The sequence below is a fragment of the Syngnathus scovelli genome, chromosome 8, assembly GCF_024217435.2.
Source record: "Syngnathus scovelli strain Florida chromosome 8, RoL_Ssco_1.2, whole genome shotgun sequence".
Classification (NCBI taxonomy): domain Eukaryota; kingdom Metazoa; phylum Chordata; class Actinopteri; order Syngnathiformes; family Syngnathidae; genus Syngnathus; species Syngnathus scovelli.
In genome coordinates, this window is record NC_090854.1 from 8,426,815 (window position 1) to 8,443,224 (window position 16,410).

Sequence of the window (16,410 nt, forward strand, 5' to 3'; positions counted from 1 at the left end):
ATAGTATATAAAGCGAACTGAGCCGCTTAATTTTTTTTTTAATTTCATTTCAATGTTTTCTGAAGCAACATTATTGAGTGCTAATATCTTAGTTTCATCTTGTAAATGGAAAAAGTGTACGGGCACTGCATGATTAGCGCTTCCAGTAGCATGTGAAGCTAATATTAGCAAGCTAGGACACACGTACCACTCGACTACTCACTGACTGAAAATAATGGCTTTTATTCGACAGGTACTACGACAGAAACACTACAATATCACATGACCAATTTGTAGTCATGTGATATTCCTAAGTGTTCAATTAAAGAGGAGTTCTAGTTACTCTAAAAACACTGCAGTAATTACGTTGAAGTCGTAAGGGAATGCTTCTCTGGCTGGCTGTCAAACGTCTATCTATGGCCTCAAGGCAGCAAAAGCTTTCTCTAAGATGTCCTTTTTAATTTTTACAAAATTTGGATGAGTAGCAAGCACCTGCGGATAGATGCAAAGACAAGATCTGAGAATAAAATAAAATGAATATACACTCACATACAGGCGCACTGAAGGATGCAAATGTCTCGTCACCTTATGGCAGACATCTATGGCGTCAAAATTCTGTTTCGATTTGAAGTAGTTCAAAGCAAGTTTGTATCCTGTTGAGACATGACATATTATTACCGCTTTCGTTTTGGAACAGACTAAATGATCAACATACCAACAGTTGGGTTGAATTGATTTCCATATTTCCAAGCCAGTTTATAGTTGAATGCTGCATCTCGAAATGCCTGCTCTTTTTCCAGAATGAAACCTCGATACTCATACGCTTTACAGCATGACTGCAAAAAAAAAAAATCAATTCAAATGGTGCGATGAGATGGTCCAAAAAAAAACCATACAGCATTAAAGCAGTGACTGACCTTGTTATAATTGAGACATTTATTCAGGAGGTCATCTGCCAAGTCGTACTTCCCCGAATGGATGTAGATGTTAGCCAGGAGCAGCCAGCTCTTCTCAAACTCTTCGGCATCAACAATATTCCAGTTCATTTTTGTGATATGTTTTAACCGGTTTCTGGCTTGGGCGGTTAGTTGCAACATCATGAGAGTGGTTGCAATGGCCAACTGTGCTGGCACGTGAGCTTCCTAAATTCAAACATTACAATCACACAATCTCATGATGACAACATTACCTTTAATGCTTTTATTTTTTGGCAAATTGAGAAGAACAAAGTTTTCTTACCATATTAGTTGCAATCTCGGTAAAAACAGAGAGGGCTTTCTCTATATTGGCCTTCTGTTTCGTGGCCAGTAAGCAGTAGTTCTCGAGCATACGGAGCTTTAAATGTTCTCCAGGTGATTCTGGCTTTAATTCCTTCAAGAGCAGATATGCTGTTGCCACAGCAACCCTCTCCATTTCCTGCTTTTCTGTAGAGCTCCTGATGAGAGTAAACCCAGAAAGTTCAGCATTTTGTCCTTACGTTACAGGTTCTTTGTTATAAATCTTACCCAGTTTTGAAATCTAAGTGACATAATTCGATTCCCATCACGTCATTGTTGAGATTGAGGTAGATGTCAATCATTTTATGGACAGCATTTTGACCCCACTTGGTATCTTTTCGGGCTTGGTTGAAATGATGCAGAGCAGCATTGGGTTCTCCCATATAGCTGAGCATCAGGCACAAATGGAGTCATACATTCTGCAAAATAAATGCTACTTGTAACCTCAAGAAAAAGGCCACTCACCAAAAATAAAGTCCTTTGCAGTAGTTAAAGCCCGGTTCAAATGTAACGCTGGGAGAATCTTTTTCTACCCTTTCAAAAAATACGGGCATGTCTTCCAACTTTCCCGCCTTCCTTAGCAAGTCAATGAGACGTGACACTGTTGAGAAGTTTTCTTGAAACAACAACACAGGTTCAAATTTAAATTAATTTAAAGAGGCCAACTACAGACTTGCTGCACATTTTCAAAACATAGCGATTTAGCACCTGGCTTGCTCTCCAGCAGTTGCTGATAATAGACAACTGCTTGTTCATGATCTTTTCTCCTGAACATAAGCTCGGCCATCATCTAAACACAAACATATATTGGAAGATGCTCCACTGAGTGACCAAAAGTCTTAAGGCCAGACATGAGGTGAAAGACACAAGACAGAACCCACCAGAGTTGCATCTTGATTAAACTGGTCTTTCTTCAAGATGACGTTACATTGCTCCTGGCATGCATCGAATTCATCTAGCGTGAGGAATATCTGTGCCAACTCCAGCATCAACTAAAATTATATGTTTTGTGAATTACTCAATTTTTCCTCTTTCGAAATGTGACATTACACATGGATGAGATTCTCGCTGCTCAGGATGGCCAAAAGCAGCTTCCGTTGGGATTCGGTAGTAGTACCCACCTTGTGGTCCGTCTCACAATGCACAAGAGCTTCTCTGTAGAACTCGATGGCTCTGTCGTAAACCCTCTGACTAGTGTAGTGTTGGGCTATCTCAGTGCAGATCTTGGCAGCCAGCTGCTTCTGGACGTCAAAGCTGTCAGGTTGCTCCAACGGCACCCGCTTCAGTACTTTGGCTTGTACGTCCCGCGCCTGGCAAAAGTCCAATTTGGCAATGACAATAATAATCGAATGGACATAAAGAATGGACTTAATCAGCTCAAGTCACAAGATGGGAGCAAAATGGCACAAAGGCGCAGTTGCTTGAGCGTTCTGAACTGCTAGTTTGAGTAAAAGGTTGAGAGGTGTCCATCGAATGTGTGCAGTTCAGGGATCATCTCATAGAAAAATCAAACTTACCTTTTGTAGGGATGTTAAGGCGTCTTCTGCTTTGTCAATCCTATTTTGGACCTTTGCCAACAGCATCAGATAACGGCAATCATCTGCCAGTGCAGGTAATCCAGTCACTTGGACATTTTTTATTTAAAAATTAAATAAATAAATAAAAATTACAGAGCGTGTGAGGGGGAAAATTTTCGGAAAAAAATTAAATAAAGCATGTTTGAAAAGATTATTTTTCATTGGATGTTTTTTTTAGTACGCACAATCTCTGAGGTGCGATTTGGATTTGTTGATCTGGCTCAAACTAGAGTGGATTATTTTCCATGCCAGTCATCTGTTTATTGTGATGTTTTCAATGTGTTGGCTGAAGAGTATAAGTAGCACTAAGTACCTGGCTTATGGGAGAGAGCTTCAAGCAGAACACTCTCACAGCGCTCGTATTGCTTCATCTTCATCAGCAACTCGGCCAGGTCATAGCGCAGGAAGTTCTGCTGTCCGGTCTTTAGTGCAGCTTCATAATAATGTAATGCCTGTGTGTGGCAACAATGACTTTGCTTTGATCCTCATTTTAAATTAGAAAAATATACGTATAAATAGCCTACAAACCTTATCAAAGTAGTGAGTCTTGACTAAAAACTTTCCAAATTTGCTGACCAGAGCTCCATCTTTTGGTGTTTTCTCCAGAGCATGCCCGTACACCTCAATGGCTTTCTCTGGCTGAAAGGACAATCGTTTAGGATTAGTGACAAGACACATTAGAATTTGTAAATCGTTTTTACGTTTACCACTACACAAATTCACAGTACGTATGTTTGCCACCTACCTCTAAAATATGCATGTAAGCTTCCCCGAGTAAGACGTATGTATGAGGACTGGGTAGCTTGTCCACTATTTCCCTGAATATAGGACCAAAATTAAATTCTACATTTTGTTTCGCATGGTGTTACATGAAGATGCAACGCACTTGTAGCAGCTCACAAACAGACGCTTATCCTTTTTGTGGTTCAGGTAAATTTCTGCCATTTTCTGCTTGGCTTGAATGTAGTAGAGTTGCTCAGGTGTAATATTTCTCAGCATATTGAGTGCCAACTCTGTGTCACCGTGAAACAAAGCCAGATCGACATTGGCGATAGTAACTCGAAGCTCCTCAGGAGTGCCGGAGAACTTGTTGATGGCGTCTTGCATCACCTTGGCTGCTTCTTGCTGCAAGGACAATCCATATATGTGACTATGAAACCAATATAAAAAAATCTACCAGAAACACAATTGAAATAGTTTAAAAAACAGAACAGTGCAGTGTACAAGCTTTGTCTGCACCTGTTTATTGTTTAGCCGCAAAGCCTCGGCTAACTCCAAGAAGATGGAGGCACAGTCAGAAGAACTCAGCTGGATTGTTTTTGTTTTGGACATGGCTGCTGATCCAGCCCTGCAGACCCCGGGAAGACTCATTGCCGTTTGCAAAATCTGGATCGCTTCAGTCAGCTCCCCCATTTTCTTCTTTGCTTGAGCCTTGATCAGGAGGTACAAGGGATGTTCCCGAATCTGGGATGGAGTAAGAAAACATGTTGAAATATTTTTTACGGACCTTGAGTACCCAAGACACTCTCACCTCAAAGTTATGGCTGAGGCAGACTTCAAGCAACTGCGAGCACAAAGTAAAATTGCCGCGCAACAAGTGGATCTGAGCCATGAGCAGATGTGCGTCTGTATGAGAAGGACACTGTTCCAGGCAGTGCTGCAGACTGCTCTGAGCACCATCCACATCACCTGAATGGACACAGAGTTAAAAAATGACATTTCCAGGAGCTGCCAGCCGGCGATTTTCAAACGCCATGCTCACCGGTTTGATATCGGACTTTGGCTTGGAGGAAGAGGCCTTGAAGGAGCCCTGGCACAATCTTGACCACTTTGCCCAACAATGCCGCACAGTGCCTGAGCTGAGGAGGAGGAGACTGGCCCTGGCCTGGAGGCTAAAGCAAAAAATAAAATAAAACCAGCCAAAATGACTTAGTATAGAAAACATAAACCCTGAGTTGTACCTTAGGAGGACAAAGAGCAAGATACTCCTTTGCGATTTGTAAGAGAAAGTCAGGGTTCAGTTTCTGAAAGTACTCCACCCCCAAAGGTAGACCCTGGACAGTCAAGAAGTGGGTTGCCGCTGCATCTTTCAAGAGTTTGGTTATCTCTTCTTGGGGACGGTGCTTTTTAATTGCCACGAGTGCCAGCAGGTAGAGGATTTCCTAATCGAAGTCGACAAAAGAATTAAAAAAGGCCATCACAGAAAAAAAAAAAAAAAAACTTTACCCCTGATTTTTCAGAAGTTTGTTGAATCTCCATCAGAAATTCCAAATCTTTCTCTGCTTCTTCGAGTGAGCCCTCTATCAACTGGCACCAAATCGTACCTATGCAATGAAAAAATAATATCGATGGAAGCTCACCTTCACAAATTCTGTCCACTTACCCGTCAGTGCAGTGAGGCTCATTTCATCCAACGTCATCGCCGTCTTAAACCACTTGGTGGCTTCCTTGATTTTGCCCTGAAGCACCAGAAGGTAGCCCAGCTCTGCCGCTAATTCCGAGTTTTCTTGTGTCACATCAAAAGCTTTTTCCACCATTCTGAACACTTGCTCAAGCACCGTCTCATTCCGTCCACACTATAAGGAATCAACGCAGATAATGTTCACATCCCAAGCGTGATAAACAACGCGAAGGAGTCAACTTACAACTCGACTGAACGCCAGTGACATCCTGAGCGCAAGTTCCGGGTTTTGCGGTTCTTGCACGTGCAGACTTTTAATGAGGTTGGAAAGATGCTTTGTTGACTGACACAAGTGAGAAAAACAGTTTCAACAAGAATATTGTAGCTCTCCTACTCAAAAAGGTCGTTATTTATTTTACCTCGAAAATATCTCCATTGATGCATAATGAATGCAAAGTTAGCATATGTAAAGCATCCAGGTTGTTTGTATTCATTTGCAGAACCCTGAAATGACAAGTGTGTTCATGTCCAGGCATGACAACTTTTTATTTTCCAGATTTAAAAGTGTAACTGCTTACCTGACTGCTGCCTCTGTAGTTTGATCCCAATCTTGGAGGTTTAAAAAAAGGGTCATCTTCTTAATGAGAGCAGGTAAGAAACTGGGAAAACTGGCAATGACCTTGTTAACCACATCTAATGCTCCAGAGTAGTTTTGACAATATTCAAAGTATTGTGCCTGGGACAAACAAACAATATCACTGATTGAATAATTTGAAGAAAAATCAACAATATGCTGTGGTTTCAAAGTTTGAGCATCTGCTGTGTTTTTCAAATCGTACCTTTCCCATTAGCGCAAAAGCATCGGGTCCGTCCTTCAGCTCTTCTTCAAAATATTTTCCGGCCTTTCTGGCATAGTCATCTTTCCCACACGTCACATCTATCCATGCTTTCAGTATTATCCCCTGCACAGTAAACAGAAGCTGTAGAAAAGTTCACAAAACTCACAATGGCACCCCAACGTTAATTTTTGTCTTACCTCTTTTGAACCATTGGAGAGTTTGATCATTCGCTCAATGTATTCCCTCGCTTTATCATTTCGGCCCAATAGCCAAAGAAACATGGCGGCATAGTACAGACTCTGTGGGGGTGCACTTTTGCGATCCTCTCTGATTTTACATTCAAGCTCGCGGATGACATCTTTGTCTGTGGGTATGAAGACATGCAGTCAAAGAACATTGGTGTGAATGCACGACGATCGACGTTGACGGATTACCTGGCGACTTCTTTTTTTTCTCGGCGTAGACAAGTGCCATGAGAGAGCAGAGAGACACGTCGGATCGATCCTTTATTAAGTCCAACTCGGCTGAAGCTTGTCGAACGTCACCTGCGGTTGAATGTAGAAATTGATGTATGAATGAAAAGCAGATGAACAGCAATAGAGTATAATTTCATTTGATGACATCAATTTTACCTTGCATTAAAGTGCCATATGCACGGAAGACAGTGAAGACAGGCTCATTGCGAAATTTCTTCTGCGCAGTCGCTGTGGCTTTCGCAACATGATTGAAGTATTTTCCATTGCAATAATATCTAATCAAAGCCTATTGAAAATATCTTTATATTATTATTGTTATTCTTTCGCAAGAACAATTGAATGTAGAGAAATTAAAGTTGATGTTTTTTTCTGTAGGATTACTCAATGAAAAATTAAGAAAGAGATTTAAAGTAGTCATTGCTGGATTCATGGTTTGTATTAGTGATTCCCAATAAGGTTGAGGGCAGACAATTTCAGGTAATTGGTCACTAAATTATCAATTTACAACAAATATTGTATCTTTGTTGCTCCATCTATCTGTGCCAGCAAAGTGAAATGTCTATTTATACATAACTGAAAAGTGTTTAATCTTTTTGTACCATTTTTTGTTTGGTAGTGTACCACTGTTATTTTCAAATATAATTTGAAGTTAGGAACTACTTAGAATAACAATATCCCGGTAAAAGAATGTTTGCTTTAAAACTGCATCACAATTAAAAACCAAACAGCAAGGTTCAAAAGCTTAGCCCACCCTTTTTCAATTTAAGTATCCCTAAAACAACATTTCTAACATTACCCTGAGTGAAATATAATCAGCTTTTCAATGCTTGGTGACTTCTAAACACATACCTTCTTTCAAAACGATAAAAATTAAAATCTGCTTACCATTGCTGTATCTTTAGTCTCCATTTTGGCTGACACAGCTCAAGTGAGGAGTGAATGTTATTTTTGGGTGCCACAACGGCTATTCTGTTACAGTATTACGTTTAACTTGAAAGCCACTTTCTTAATAACTTGTGACGCGTCGATAAAAGGCAGTTATTGTACTTCTCAAAAGAAGTTTAAGCTTATTTTTTGTAATCATGATGCGCCAACGCATTTTCCGACTATCCCAGTTGGTGGCAGTATTTCGCTTGTCATTTAAATTAACACGAAGAAGACAAGAATGAGCCGTCCGTAGTTACTAGGCAACGCGAGAAGAGAGAACTCAATATGGCGAAAACCCTGCTTGACGACGAAGGAACATGACTGTAGTTGTTAATCATAAACGTTACCAACAAACGGGACAATAGGTTTTTATAGTATTATTTGCGTTGGTCAGCGTTTCTCAGTCGAAATGGAGACGGAAGAGACGACATTGGTGAGCGAACATTACGCTTTGAAGAGTGCTCATGTTGTTTTTTGGTTAGTGCGTTTGCTCTGGGGTGATGTACTGGTGGAAAAATATACTAACATTGTATTCACGTTGATGTACGCATACTTGTGTAAAAACATTGATAAACGTAGAAATACTTATTCAACTCCTGCACTTGAGACGCACACTTGAAACGTCTTACTCAACTCAAAGTACAGATACTTGAAAAATCTACTACTTACAGTAACAAAGTAAATTGCAATTACTTACTCTGTTGTTTTTCTCAGGCTTTAATCAGATATTATTGCAATGAAAAGTATTTCAACCATGCTGTGAAAGCTGCAGCAGCAGCTCTGACAAAATTCAGAGGTGACCCTGTGCTCATCTTCTTTCATGGATATGCCACTTTAATGCAAGGTAAACTGAACACAATCATACACGAATACTGTTTATATTTGTGTCTCGTATTAATATGTGTACTTAACTCTCTATTAACCACAATGCCCCCTTCCAAAAAAAAAACAGATTCAATTCGCGAAGCCACAGCTGAGTTGGACACGCTAAAAGAAACACGACATGTATCTCTGTGCACGTTAATGGCACTTGTCTATGCTGAGAAGAAAAAGACAAAACCTGGTAAGACACCAAGGTCCTTTAATTGATGACATATAAATGTACTAGAGCTTTGTAACCATATCGGTAATCCCAGACAGAGAGGTTGTTCAAGAACTCGAAGCAAAAATCAAGGAGGACCGCAAAAGTGCATCTCCCCAGAGTCTTTACCATGCTGGCATGTTCCTCTGGCTGTTAGGCCGGAATGACAAAGCAAGAGAATACACAGAGCGTATGGTCAAACTCTCCAATAGCTCAAAAGAGGTAAGACCACCATGCAGTCATTAGCACAAGAATAAGGGAACAAAAGTTGTTGGGTTTTTTTCTGTAGGGAATAATCCTGAAAGGATGGATCGATGTGACATGTGGGAAGGATACGTACGCCAGAAAGGCTGGAAAATATTTTGACGAAGGACTGAAGGACGGACCAGATGTTTTTGCTCTAATGGGAAAGGTAAGTTAACGACAATACTTTGATTGAATTTCCTTCCTCAAGTTTTGAGGTGCTTGGTTTTGTCACATTTTGCATTCCTGTCTTCTCTTCTGTCATAGGCACAATACTACGAATATCGTCAGAACTACTCTGGCGCATTAGATGTGGTTAACAAGATCATTGCCACTTTCCCTGGCTTCTTGCCTGCTCTTATTAAGAAGATGAAGCTGTTTTTAAACCTCCAAGACTGGGAGCAAACAATCGAGGCGGCAATCAGGTAAGCAGCCAGATGGTTTTCCCATCAATTCTGTATTTCAATTTACTTTTTGTGTATTATTTCAGACTTTTACAAATGGACAAAAACAACCTGGACGCACTACAGATGCTTACTCTGCATTTCTTGTGTAAAAATGGAGATATTACTGAGGTAAATTCACATAATTCCAATCTGATGGCATGACATGACTTTATGGAGTTACTTGTATTGTTTGTGTTTCTCACTTGGCAGTCAACGAAACATCTTTCCAACCTGATCAGCAGTCTAGACATGCTGGAACCACGAAACCCAGAACTGGCTTATAAAATGTCTCTTGCATTCACCAGAGTTGTAAGACATACTCTTCTTGTTTGTTTTTGCTTCAGGGTTGTTGAATGTGGAATTTCACTATTTGTGTTGATTCCTCTTAGTGTGGCAGAAATGAAAAAGTGCTTGAGCAGGTGTTCAGGATGGTGGAAAAAGCTTACAGCGTGATAGAAGGGAACTCGGATTTAGCCACAGAGTTGGGCTATCTTATGGTGCTTCAGGGGAAAGTCAAGGAGGCCATAAAGTGGTACAAGACTGCCATGACGCTGGATGAGACCAGCCTCCCAGCACTGACTGGTAAAGTAAAATAATGGCTTTTATTCATCTCTGTGGATAAACTCTACTTCTAACAAGTACATTTGTATAAAATAATGTTTTTTGTTGTTTGGCTATGGAACTTTGTAACCCAGCCCTACCTCACATCTTTTTGTTTGTGATTTTGTTGCACAGGTATCATTCGATGCCAGCTGATAGAAGGCCGCCTTGAAGATGCAGACCAACAGCTGGAATTTCTCACGGAAATTCAGCAATCCATAGGAAAATCAGGGGTATCGTTGATTCACATCTTTCGTTTTCGTCATATCTGAGCACAATGTTTATTTGGGGTTTTTTCTGCCCCATCTTATTAGGACCTCCTTTATCTGCGTGCACTTGTGGCAATAAAAAAGCGCCACCCTCAAGAAGAGGTGACCAAGCTCCTGAACGACGCTGTGGAAACCCATTTCTCCACTCTCCAGGGTCTACCTTTGGGTGCGGAGTACTTTTACAAGTTGAACCCTGACTTCCTCTTACAGATTGTCAAGGAGTACCTTGCTCTGTGTCCCACTAAGGTACAACTTGGGTCTCATTTTCCACCTTGAAAATGTGTTATGGAAGATTTGTTGTAAAAATTCTCTGATGTGCTTTAGCCTCCAGGCCAGGGCCAGTCTCCTGCTCCTCAGCTCAGGCACTGTGCTGCATTGTTGGACACAGTAGTCAAGATTGTGCCGGGGCTCCTTCAAGGCCTCTTCCTCCAAGCCAAAGTCCGATATCAGTCCGGTGAGCACGGCTATTGAAAAGCACCGGCTGGTGGCTCCTGGAAACGTCTTTTTTTAACTCTGTCTCCATTCAGGTGATGTGGATGGTGCTCAGAGCAGCCTGCAGCATTGCCTGGAACAGTGTCCTTCTCATACGGATGCGCATCTGCTCATGGCTCAGATCCACTTGTTGCGCGGCAATTTCACTTTGTGCTCGCAGTCGCTTGAAGTCTGCCTCAGCCATGACTTTGAGGTGAGAGTGTCTTGGGTACTCAAGGTCCGTAAAAAATATTTCAACATGTTTTCTTACTCCATCCCAGATTCGGGAACATCCCTTGTACCTCCTGATCAAAGCTCAAGCAAAGAAGAAAATGGGGGAGCTGACTGAAGCGATCCAGATTTTACAAATGGCACTGAGTCTTCCCGGGGTCTACAGGGCTGGATCAGCAGCTAAATCTAAAAATAAAAAGATTGACCTGAGTTCTGCAGACTGTGTCTCCGTCTTCTTGGAGTTAGCCGAGGCCTTGTGGCTCAACGGAGAACAGGTAGAAATAATCCATATTAATAACCTTTTATTGTGGACTCAAATGGCATTCAAACATTCCAGCATGAAGCCGCCAAAGTGATGCAGGATGCCATCAATGAGTTCTCGGGGACGACCGAAGAACTCCGTGTCACTATCGCCAACGCAGACCTGGCTTTGTTTCGAGGTGACACCGACTTGGCTCTGAGCATGCTGAGAAACATTACACCTGAGCAGCTCTACTACATCCAAGCCAAGGAGAAAATGGCCGACATTTACCTGAGCCACAGAAAGGATAAGCGTCTGTATGTGAGCTGCTACAGGTGAGCAGGATTAAATTAGATCCTGACGTGATATAAAGTTGTGAGCAAGTCTCCACTTTTATCCATGTGACCTATTTGATGGAATGTTTTGGTTTGTTCTTCAGGGAAATGGTGGACAAGCTACCAGGCCCTCAAACATATGTCTTACTAGGAGACGCTTACATGCATATTTTAGAGGTAAGTAATGGAAGATATGATTTTTTTTTTTTAATGAAGTCTCTAAAGACTCAGTGCTCAGCGGTCCATCACCCACTGTTCCTCCTCAGCCAGAAAAGGCCATTGAGGTCTATGAACACGCTCTGGAGAAAACCCCCAAAGATGGCGCTCTCGCCAGCAAGTTTGGGAAAGCTCTGGTCAAGACTCATTATTACACCAAGGTTTGTTTCAGCATTTGTCAGGACACGCGTGGTTACCTCACTCCAACAAAAACATCAACTGGTTGTTCCACAGGCAATACATTACTACGAAGCGGCGCTGAAGTCTGAGCAGCAGAACTTCCTGCGCTATGACCTGGCTGAGCTGCTGATGAAGATGAAGCAATACGAGCGCTGCGAGAAACTCTTGCATGACTCTCTCTCCCGTGAGCCAGGTACAGTTCTTCTCGCACAGCACAAATCATGGATGGTGATGTCATGCAGAGATGATTTTTTTAAGTGCAACTTGAGAGCCAGAGTGCCACTTTTCGGTCAAGTTCTGAAGCTACTGTTTGTCATTTACAACTTTATTTTATCTCTCAACCTAGCGAATGAACTAACGGCCCTCTCCGATGATTGCCGTTATCTAATGTTGTTGGCCAAGGTCCAAAATAAGGTTGACAAAACAGAAGAAGCCTTAACAACCCTACAAAGGGTAAGTCCTCCAAATTGTTTGGTTCTCTCCAAGCAGATCTGCCACAGAGCATTTTTTTTTTAATCTTCATCACCAATGAAATGTTTGAAATATTCTTGTCTACTGTCGCTAGGCCCGTGATGTACAAGCCAAGGTGCTAAAGCGGGTGGAATTGGAGGAGCCCGACGCCGTCCCCATGCAAAAACAGCTCGCCGCCAAGATCTGCTCCGAGATCGCACAACACTACACGGGCCAGAGAGGCTATGAGAGAGTCATCAAGTTCTACAAAGAAGCTCTTGTTTACTGCGAGACCGATCACAAGGTCTGTACTACTGAATCAAAACGTCCTGTGTTCTCCCTGACGCAGCTGTGCTTCACCGGCCTGAGCATCTTCTAGAATCTCATCCTTACATGTAAGGGAGAGGGATTCACATAACTCAACATTTTTAGGTGATGCTGGAGTTGGCTCAAATTTTCCTCACCATAGATGAGCTTGATTCGTGCCAGGAACAATGCAGCATCATCTTGAAGAACGACCAGTTTAATGAAGATGCAACTCTGGTGGGTTCAGTCTTCTCACTGCACCGTTCTTCTTCTGGAACACTTTACTTATTTTCAGCGATGTGTTTTTGTTTAGATGATGGCCGACCTTATGTTCAGGAGACAAGACTATGAGCAGGCTGTCTTCCGTTATCAGCAACTGCTGGAGCGCAAGCCAGGTGCAAAACACAATTTCTTGGTAAAGCATGTCAAGTATAATTGTATGACTTTTTTTAAATCTTTTTTGTTTTACATGAAAGACAACTACCCAACATTGTCACGTCTCATCGACTTGCTGAGGAGGGCTGGAAAGTTAGAAGATGTACCCAAATGTTTTGATAGGGCAGAAAAGCACTCTTCTCGGGCCAAGTTTGAGCCTGGTTTTAATTACTGTAAAGGACTTTATCTATGGTAAGTCTGATTTTGTTTGAGATTTATTATTTCTTTTATGAAGGTTCTACAACTAAATTTGTGCTGATCGCTCAGGTACACAGGGGAACCAAACGCTGCTCTGCGCCACTTCAACCAGGCACGGAAAGACAATGACTGGGGTCAAAATGCGATTTACAACATGATTGAAATCTACCTAAATCCTGACAGTGAAACTATGGGAGGAGAAGTATTTGAGAATTTAGATGGCGAAATTGGGTGAGTGAAAAATTACTGAAAATATTTCCTGGACGGGTGCCTTGAGATAGCATCTTAATAAATCATAAAAGACATAGACAAAAATGTATATAATTGAACTGGTTTTTTTTTTTGCTTTTGTTTTTTTTTAAAGAATATTTACTAATCCTCTATCCTCTTATGATACAACTCCATACTAAAAAAATACTAATGTGTCAACCTCTCTGAATCAGGAACTCTACAGAGAAGCAAGAGACGGAGCAGGTTGCGGTGAGAACCGCTGAGAGGCTCGTAAAAGAAATAAAGCCGCAGACCCCTGGTGGACACATACAACTTCGTATCCTGGAGAACTACTGCTTGCTAGCCACAAAACAGAAAGCAAATATAGAAAAAGCTCTCGCTGTTTTCACAGAGTTTGCAACCAATGAGGTGAGTAATCCATAACGGTATGCTTGGCTGACTTTTGTGAATAGGATCGTTTCAAAATCAGAAAACAGACAAGAAGGGGGAGGTGTTGCCACCTTGTTCCTGTTTGACCAGGATATTGTGTTTGGATTTTAAAGAAAGATCACGTGCCAGCACTGTTAGCCATGGCAACGGCATACATGATGCTGAAGCAAACTCCCCGAGCCAGGAACCAACTGAAACGTATTGCAAAGATGACGTGGAATATTGTCGACGCTGACGAGTTTGAGAAGAGCTGGCTGCTCTTAGCCGACATCTACATCCATTCGGGGAAGTACGACTTGGCAGATGATCTCCTAAAGAGATGCCTCAATCATAACAAGGTCTGTCACAGTTGAGATGTCCTGATAACATTTTTATTTATTTTTTTAAATTGAGAATTTAACAATTTACAGTCATGCTGCAAAGCTTATGAGTATCGAGGTTTTATAATGGAGAAGGAGCAGGCATTCAGAGATGCGGCATTCAACTACGAACTGGCTTGGAAATACGGAAATCAATCCAACCCAACCATCGGTATGTTCGCTAAAATCACTTATGAAGACAAATTTTTGGTTTAGATTATATTTCAAAGGAAATTTTGAACATTCTACATTTCAGGATACAAGCTTGCGTTCAACTACTTAAAAGCAAAGCGCCATTTTGATGCCATCGATGTGTGCCATAAGGTGAGATGTCTCAAGATGCTTACAGATGGGAAGATTTTCATGATTTGGTAATCACAGATTATTTTCTCTCCATTCACAGGTGCTGGCTGCTCATCCAAATTATCCAAAAATGAGAAAGGACATTTTGGACAAAGCTCGTTCTGCTCTAAGGCCATAAGATCTTGACTGCCTGGAAGTTTGGTTCAACTTGTTGGAGTTATTTTCTGGGAATTAGTCTGTGCAAGTCATAGAGGAGTTAGACTGGAATAAAAAAAAGTCTACACACCTCTGTTCAAATGCAAAGTTTTGTGATATAAAAAAATACACTAAAGTAACTCCACTTCCACTTCCAATCCCTTAGACCTTTGTCCGTTGGGGCACCGCTGAGGATTTGACAGTCAGTTTTCTCCATTCCTCTCTGTTCTCCGCTGTTCTCAATAACTCGTATGTTTTTAGGCCTGTCCAATCCTTTATGTTGTCCTCCCATCTCTTTTTCTGTCTCCCTTTTGACTGTCGTTAGTAGGTCGACGTATGGTCCGATTGCACTCTTTACACGTGATTTTACCTCTTCGTTTGTGATGTGGTCTTTGTAAGATATTCCAAAGAGTCTTCTGTAGCATCGCATTTCCAGTGCCTTGATTCGCTTTTCAGTGTCTGCTGTTAGGGTCCAGGATTCACAAGCATATAGAAAGATTGAGATTACTAGGGAGCGCATTAGTCTGATCTTCGAGCTGGTAGAGATATTTTTGTTGTTCCAGATGGTCTTCAGCTTGGTCATTGCATTTGTAGTTTGGGCAATCCTGGCAAGTATTTCGGGTTTAGATCCTTCATCTGAGACCACAGCACCTAGGTATTTAAAGTTGTTGACTACCTCTAGGGTCTGGTTGTTAATCTTGATGTCTCCGGTGAATCCGTTGGGGTTGTTGGTCATTAGTTTTGTTTTTTCTGCACTTATCTCCATGCCATAGTCTGTGGCTGTCTCTTCTAATCGGTGGATCAGGTCGACTAGTTCTTGTTCGTCGCCGGCAAGACCATCAATATCATCCGCAAAGCGGAGATTGGTGATCTTTCTGCCTCCAATGCTTACTGAGCCTTCATGTTGTTCAAGGGCCTCTGACATTATTCTTTCAAGGAAGATGTTGAAGAGCATGGGGGATAGCAAGCAACCTTGACGCACTCCTATTGTTGTCCTAAACCACTCTCTTATGTTGTTTTGTAGGTATACCGCACTTGTGGCTGTCTTGTATAAGTTCTCAATGACTGCAATTATATTCTCATTGATGTTATAGAGTTTCATGGTTGCCCAAAGCGCTTCATGCCACACGCGGTCGAATGCCTTCTTAAAGTCGATGAATACATGGTAGAGATCCTGTTGGTGTTGCTGGTACTTTTCGCACAGTAACTCACTTCAATTCAATTATTAACACGGCCTATAAACTGTACAAACAATTTTGATAGGCAAGGTAAAAATAAATGAATACAGTAAGTGGTTCCAGGTTAAAAATTACATTACTGATCACAAAAAAACATGGCATTTGAACAGGGGGTGTAGACTTTTTATATTTGTATACTGTTGTAAAATCGACAACTATTTTGTAGATACATTTAATAACCATTCACCTTACTATTTTTCTCTATCCAGAACACAAATAAAGATTATTTTTGTATGGTTTTATGTGTCATATTTGCACACTGACTTTCAAACATATTGTCCACCATAATATTTGCTACAACTGTTCAATTTAACACAATCTCTGTGACGGGATTGAACATTGATAAAGTTTAGTTTTAAATCCCGCTGACCATGTGTTATTCATTAATTCTTAAGTTTATTGTTGAACTGCTTCTTCGAATATTTTTCTTGACACTTATTCCATTTCTCTTATTTTGTTGATCAAATATTGCAGTAC

At 41.3% G+C, this 16,410-nt stretch overlaps 2 protein-coding genes across 3 annotated transcripts; one reads left to right on the forward strand and one right to left on the reverse strand.

Annotated features, from left to right (window-relative positions):
* Positions 1–202: 202 nt before the first annotated feature.
* On the reverse strand, positions 203–7,672 carry LOC125973541 (tetratricopeptide repeat protein 21B-like). Of its 2 annotated transcripts, XM_049727827.2 has the most exons (29): positions 7,435–7,672; positions 6,706–6,835; positions 6,508–6,618; positions 6,271–6,437; positions 6,074–6,196; positions 5,813–5,970; positions 5,654–5,738; positions 5,479–5,577; positions 5,217–5,409; positions 5,060–5,157; positions 4,795–4,995; positions 4,596–4,725; positions 4,365–4,522; positions 4,073–4,297; positions 3,720–3,958; positions 3,579–3,651; positions 3,362–3,472; positions 3,147–3,285; positions 2,774–2,856; positions 2,378–2,566; positions 2,138–2,248; positions 1,965–2,046; positions 1,722–1,872; positions 1,485–1,643; positions 1,219–1,414; positions 897–1,121; positions 695–815; positions 565–632; positions 203–471 (listed from the first exon to the last, which is right to left on the reverse strand). In XM_049727827.2, the coding sequence occupies exons 1-29, from the start codon at positions 7,456–7,458 to the stop codon at positions 394–396; spliced, it is 3,927 nt and encodes a 1,308-aa protein (XP_049583784.1). In that variant the 5' UTR covers positions 7,459–7,672; the 3' UTR covers positions 203–393. The 2 variants fall into 2 exon arrangements, with proteins under 2 accessions (XP_049583784.1, XP_049583785.1); XM_049727828.2 differs by lacking the exon at positions 6,706–6,835.
* Positions 7,673–7,712: 40 nt separating this feature from the next.
* Positions 7,713–16,172, forward strand: ttc21b (tetratricopeptide repeat domain 21B). The gene is made up of 29 exons (XM_049727826.2): positions 7,713–7,909; positions 8,191–8,320; positions 8,429–8,539; positions 8,613–8,779; positions 8,847–8,969; positions 9,068–9,225; positions 9,291–9,375; positions 9,457–9,555; positions 9,636–9,828; positions 9,982–10,079; positions 10,161–10,361; positions 10,440–10,569; positions 10,643–10,800; positions 10,868–11,092; positions 11,155–11,393; positions 11,498–11,570; positions 11,660–11,770; positions 11,844–11,982; positions 12,136–12,242; positions 12,355–12,543; positions 12,672–12,782; positions 12,859–12,940; positions 13,022–13,172; positions 13,248–13,409; positions 13,622–13,817; positions 13,952–14,176; positions 14,249–14,369; positions 14,454–14,521; positions 14,601–16,172. The coding sequence occupies exons 1-29, from the start codon at positions 7,886–7,888 to the stop codon at positions 14,676–14,678; spliced, it is 3,954 nt and encodes a 1,317-aa protein (XP_049583783.1). The 5' UTR covers positions 7,713–7,885; the 3' UTR covers positions 14,679–16,172.
* Positions 16,173–16,410: the final 238 nt, after the last annotated feature.

Bases quoted from the DNA above. Each gene is read 5' to 3' on its own strand.
- LOC125973541 (XM_049727827.2), bottom strand. From the start codon at position 7,458: ATGGAGACTAAAGATACAGCAATG. The intron at 5,739-5,812 runs GTAAGCAGTTAC...TTGTCATTTCAG, and splicing joins ACTACAGAGGCAGCAGTCAG to GGTTCTGCAAATGAATACAA. The intron at 4,726-4,794 runs GTACAACTCAGG...TTTTTGCTTTAG, and splicing joins TTGCTCTTTGTCCTCCTAAG to CCTCCAGGCCAGGGCCAGTC.
- ttc21b (XM_049727826.2), top strand. From the start codon at position 7,886: ATGGAGACGGAAGAGACGACATTG. The intron at 10,801-10,867 runs GTGAGAGTGTCT...ACTCCATCCCAG, and splicing joins GCCTCAGCCATGACTTTGAG to ATTCGGGAACATCCCTTGTA. The intron at 14,370-14,453 runs GTATGTTCGCTA...TCTACATTTCAG, and splicing joins TCAATCCAACCCAACCATCG to GATACAAGCTTGCGTTCAAC.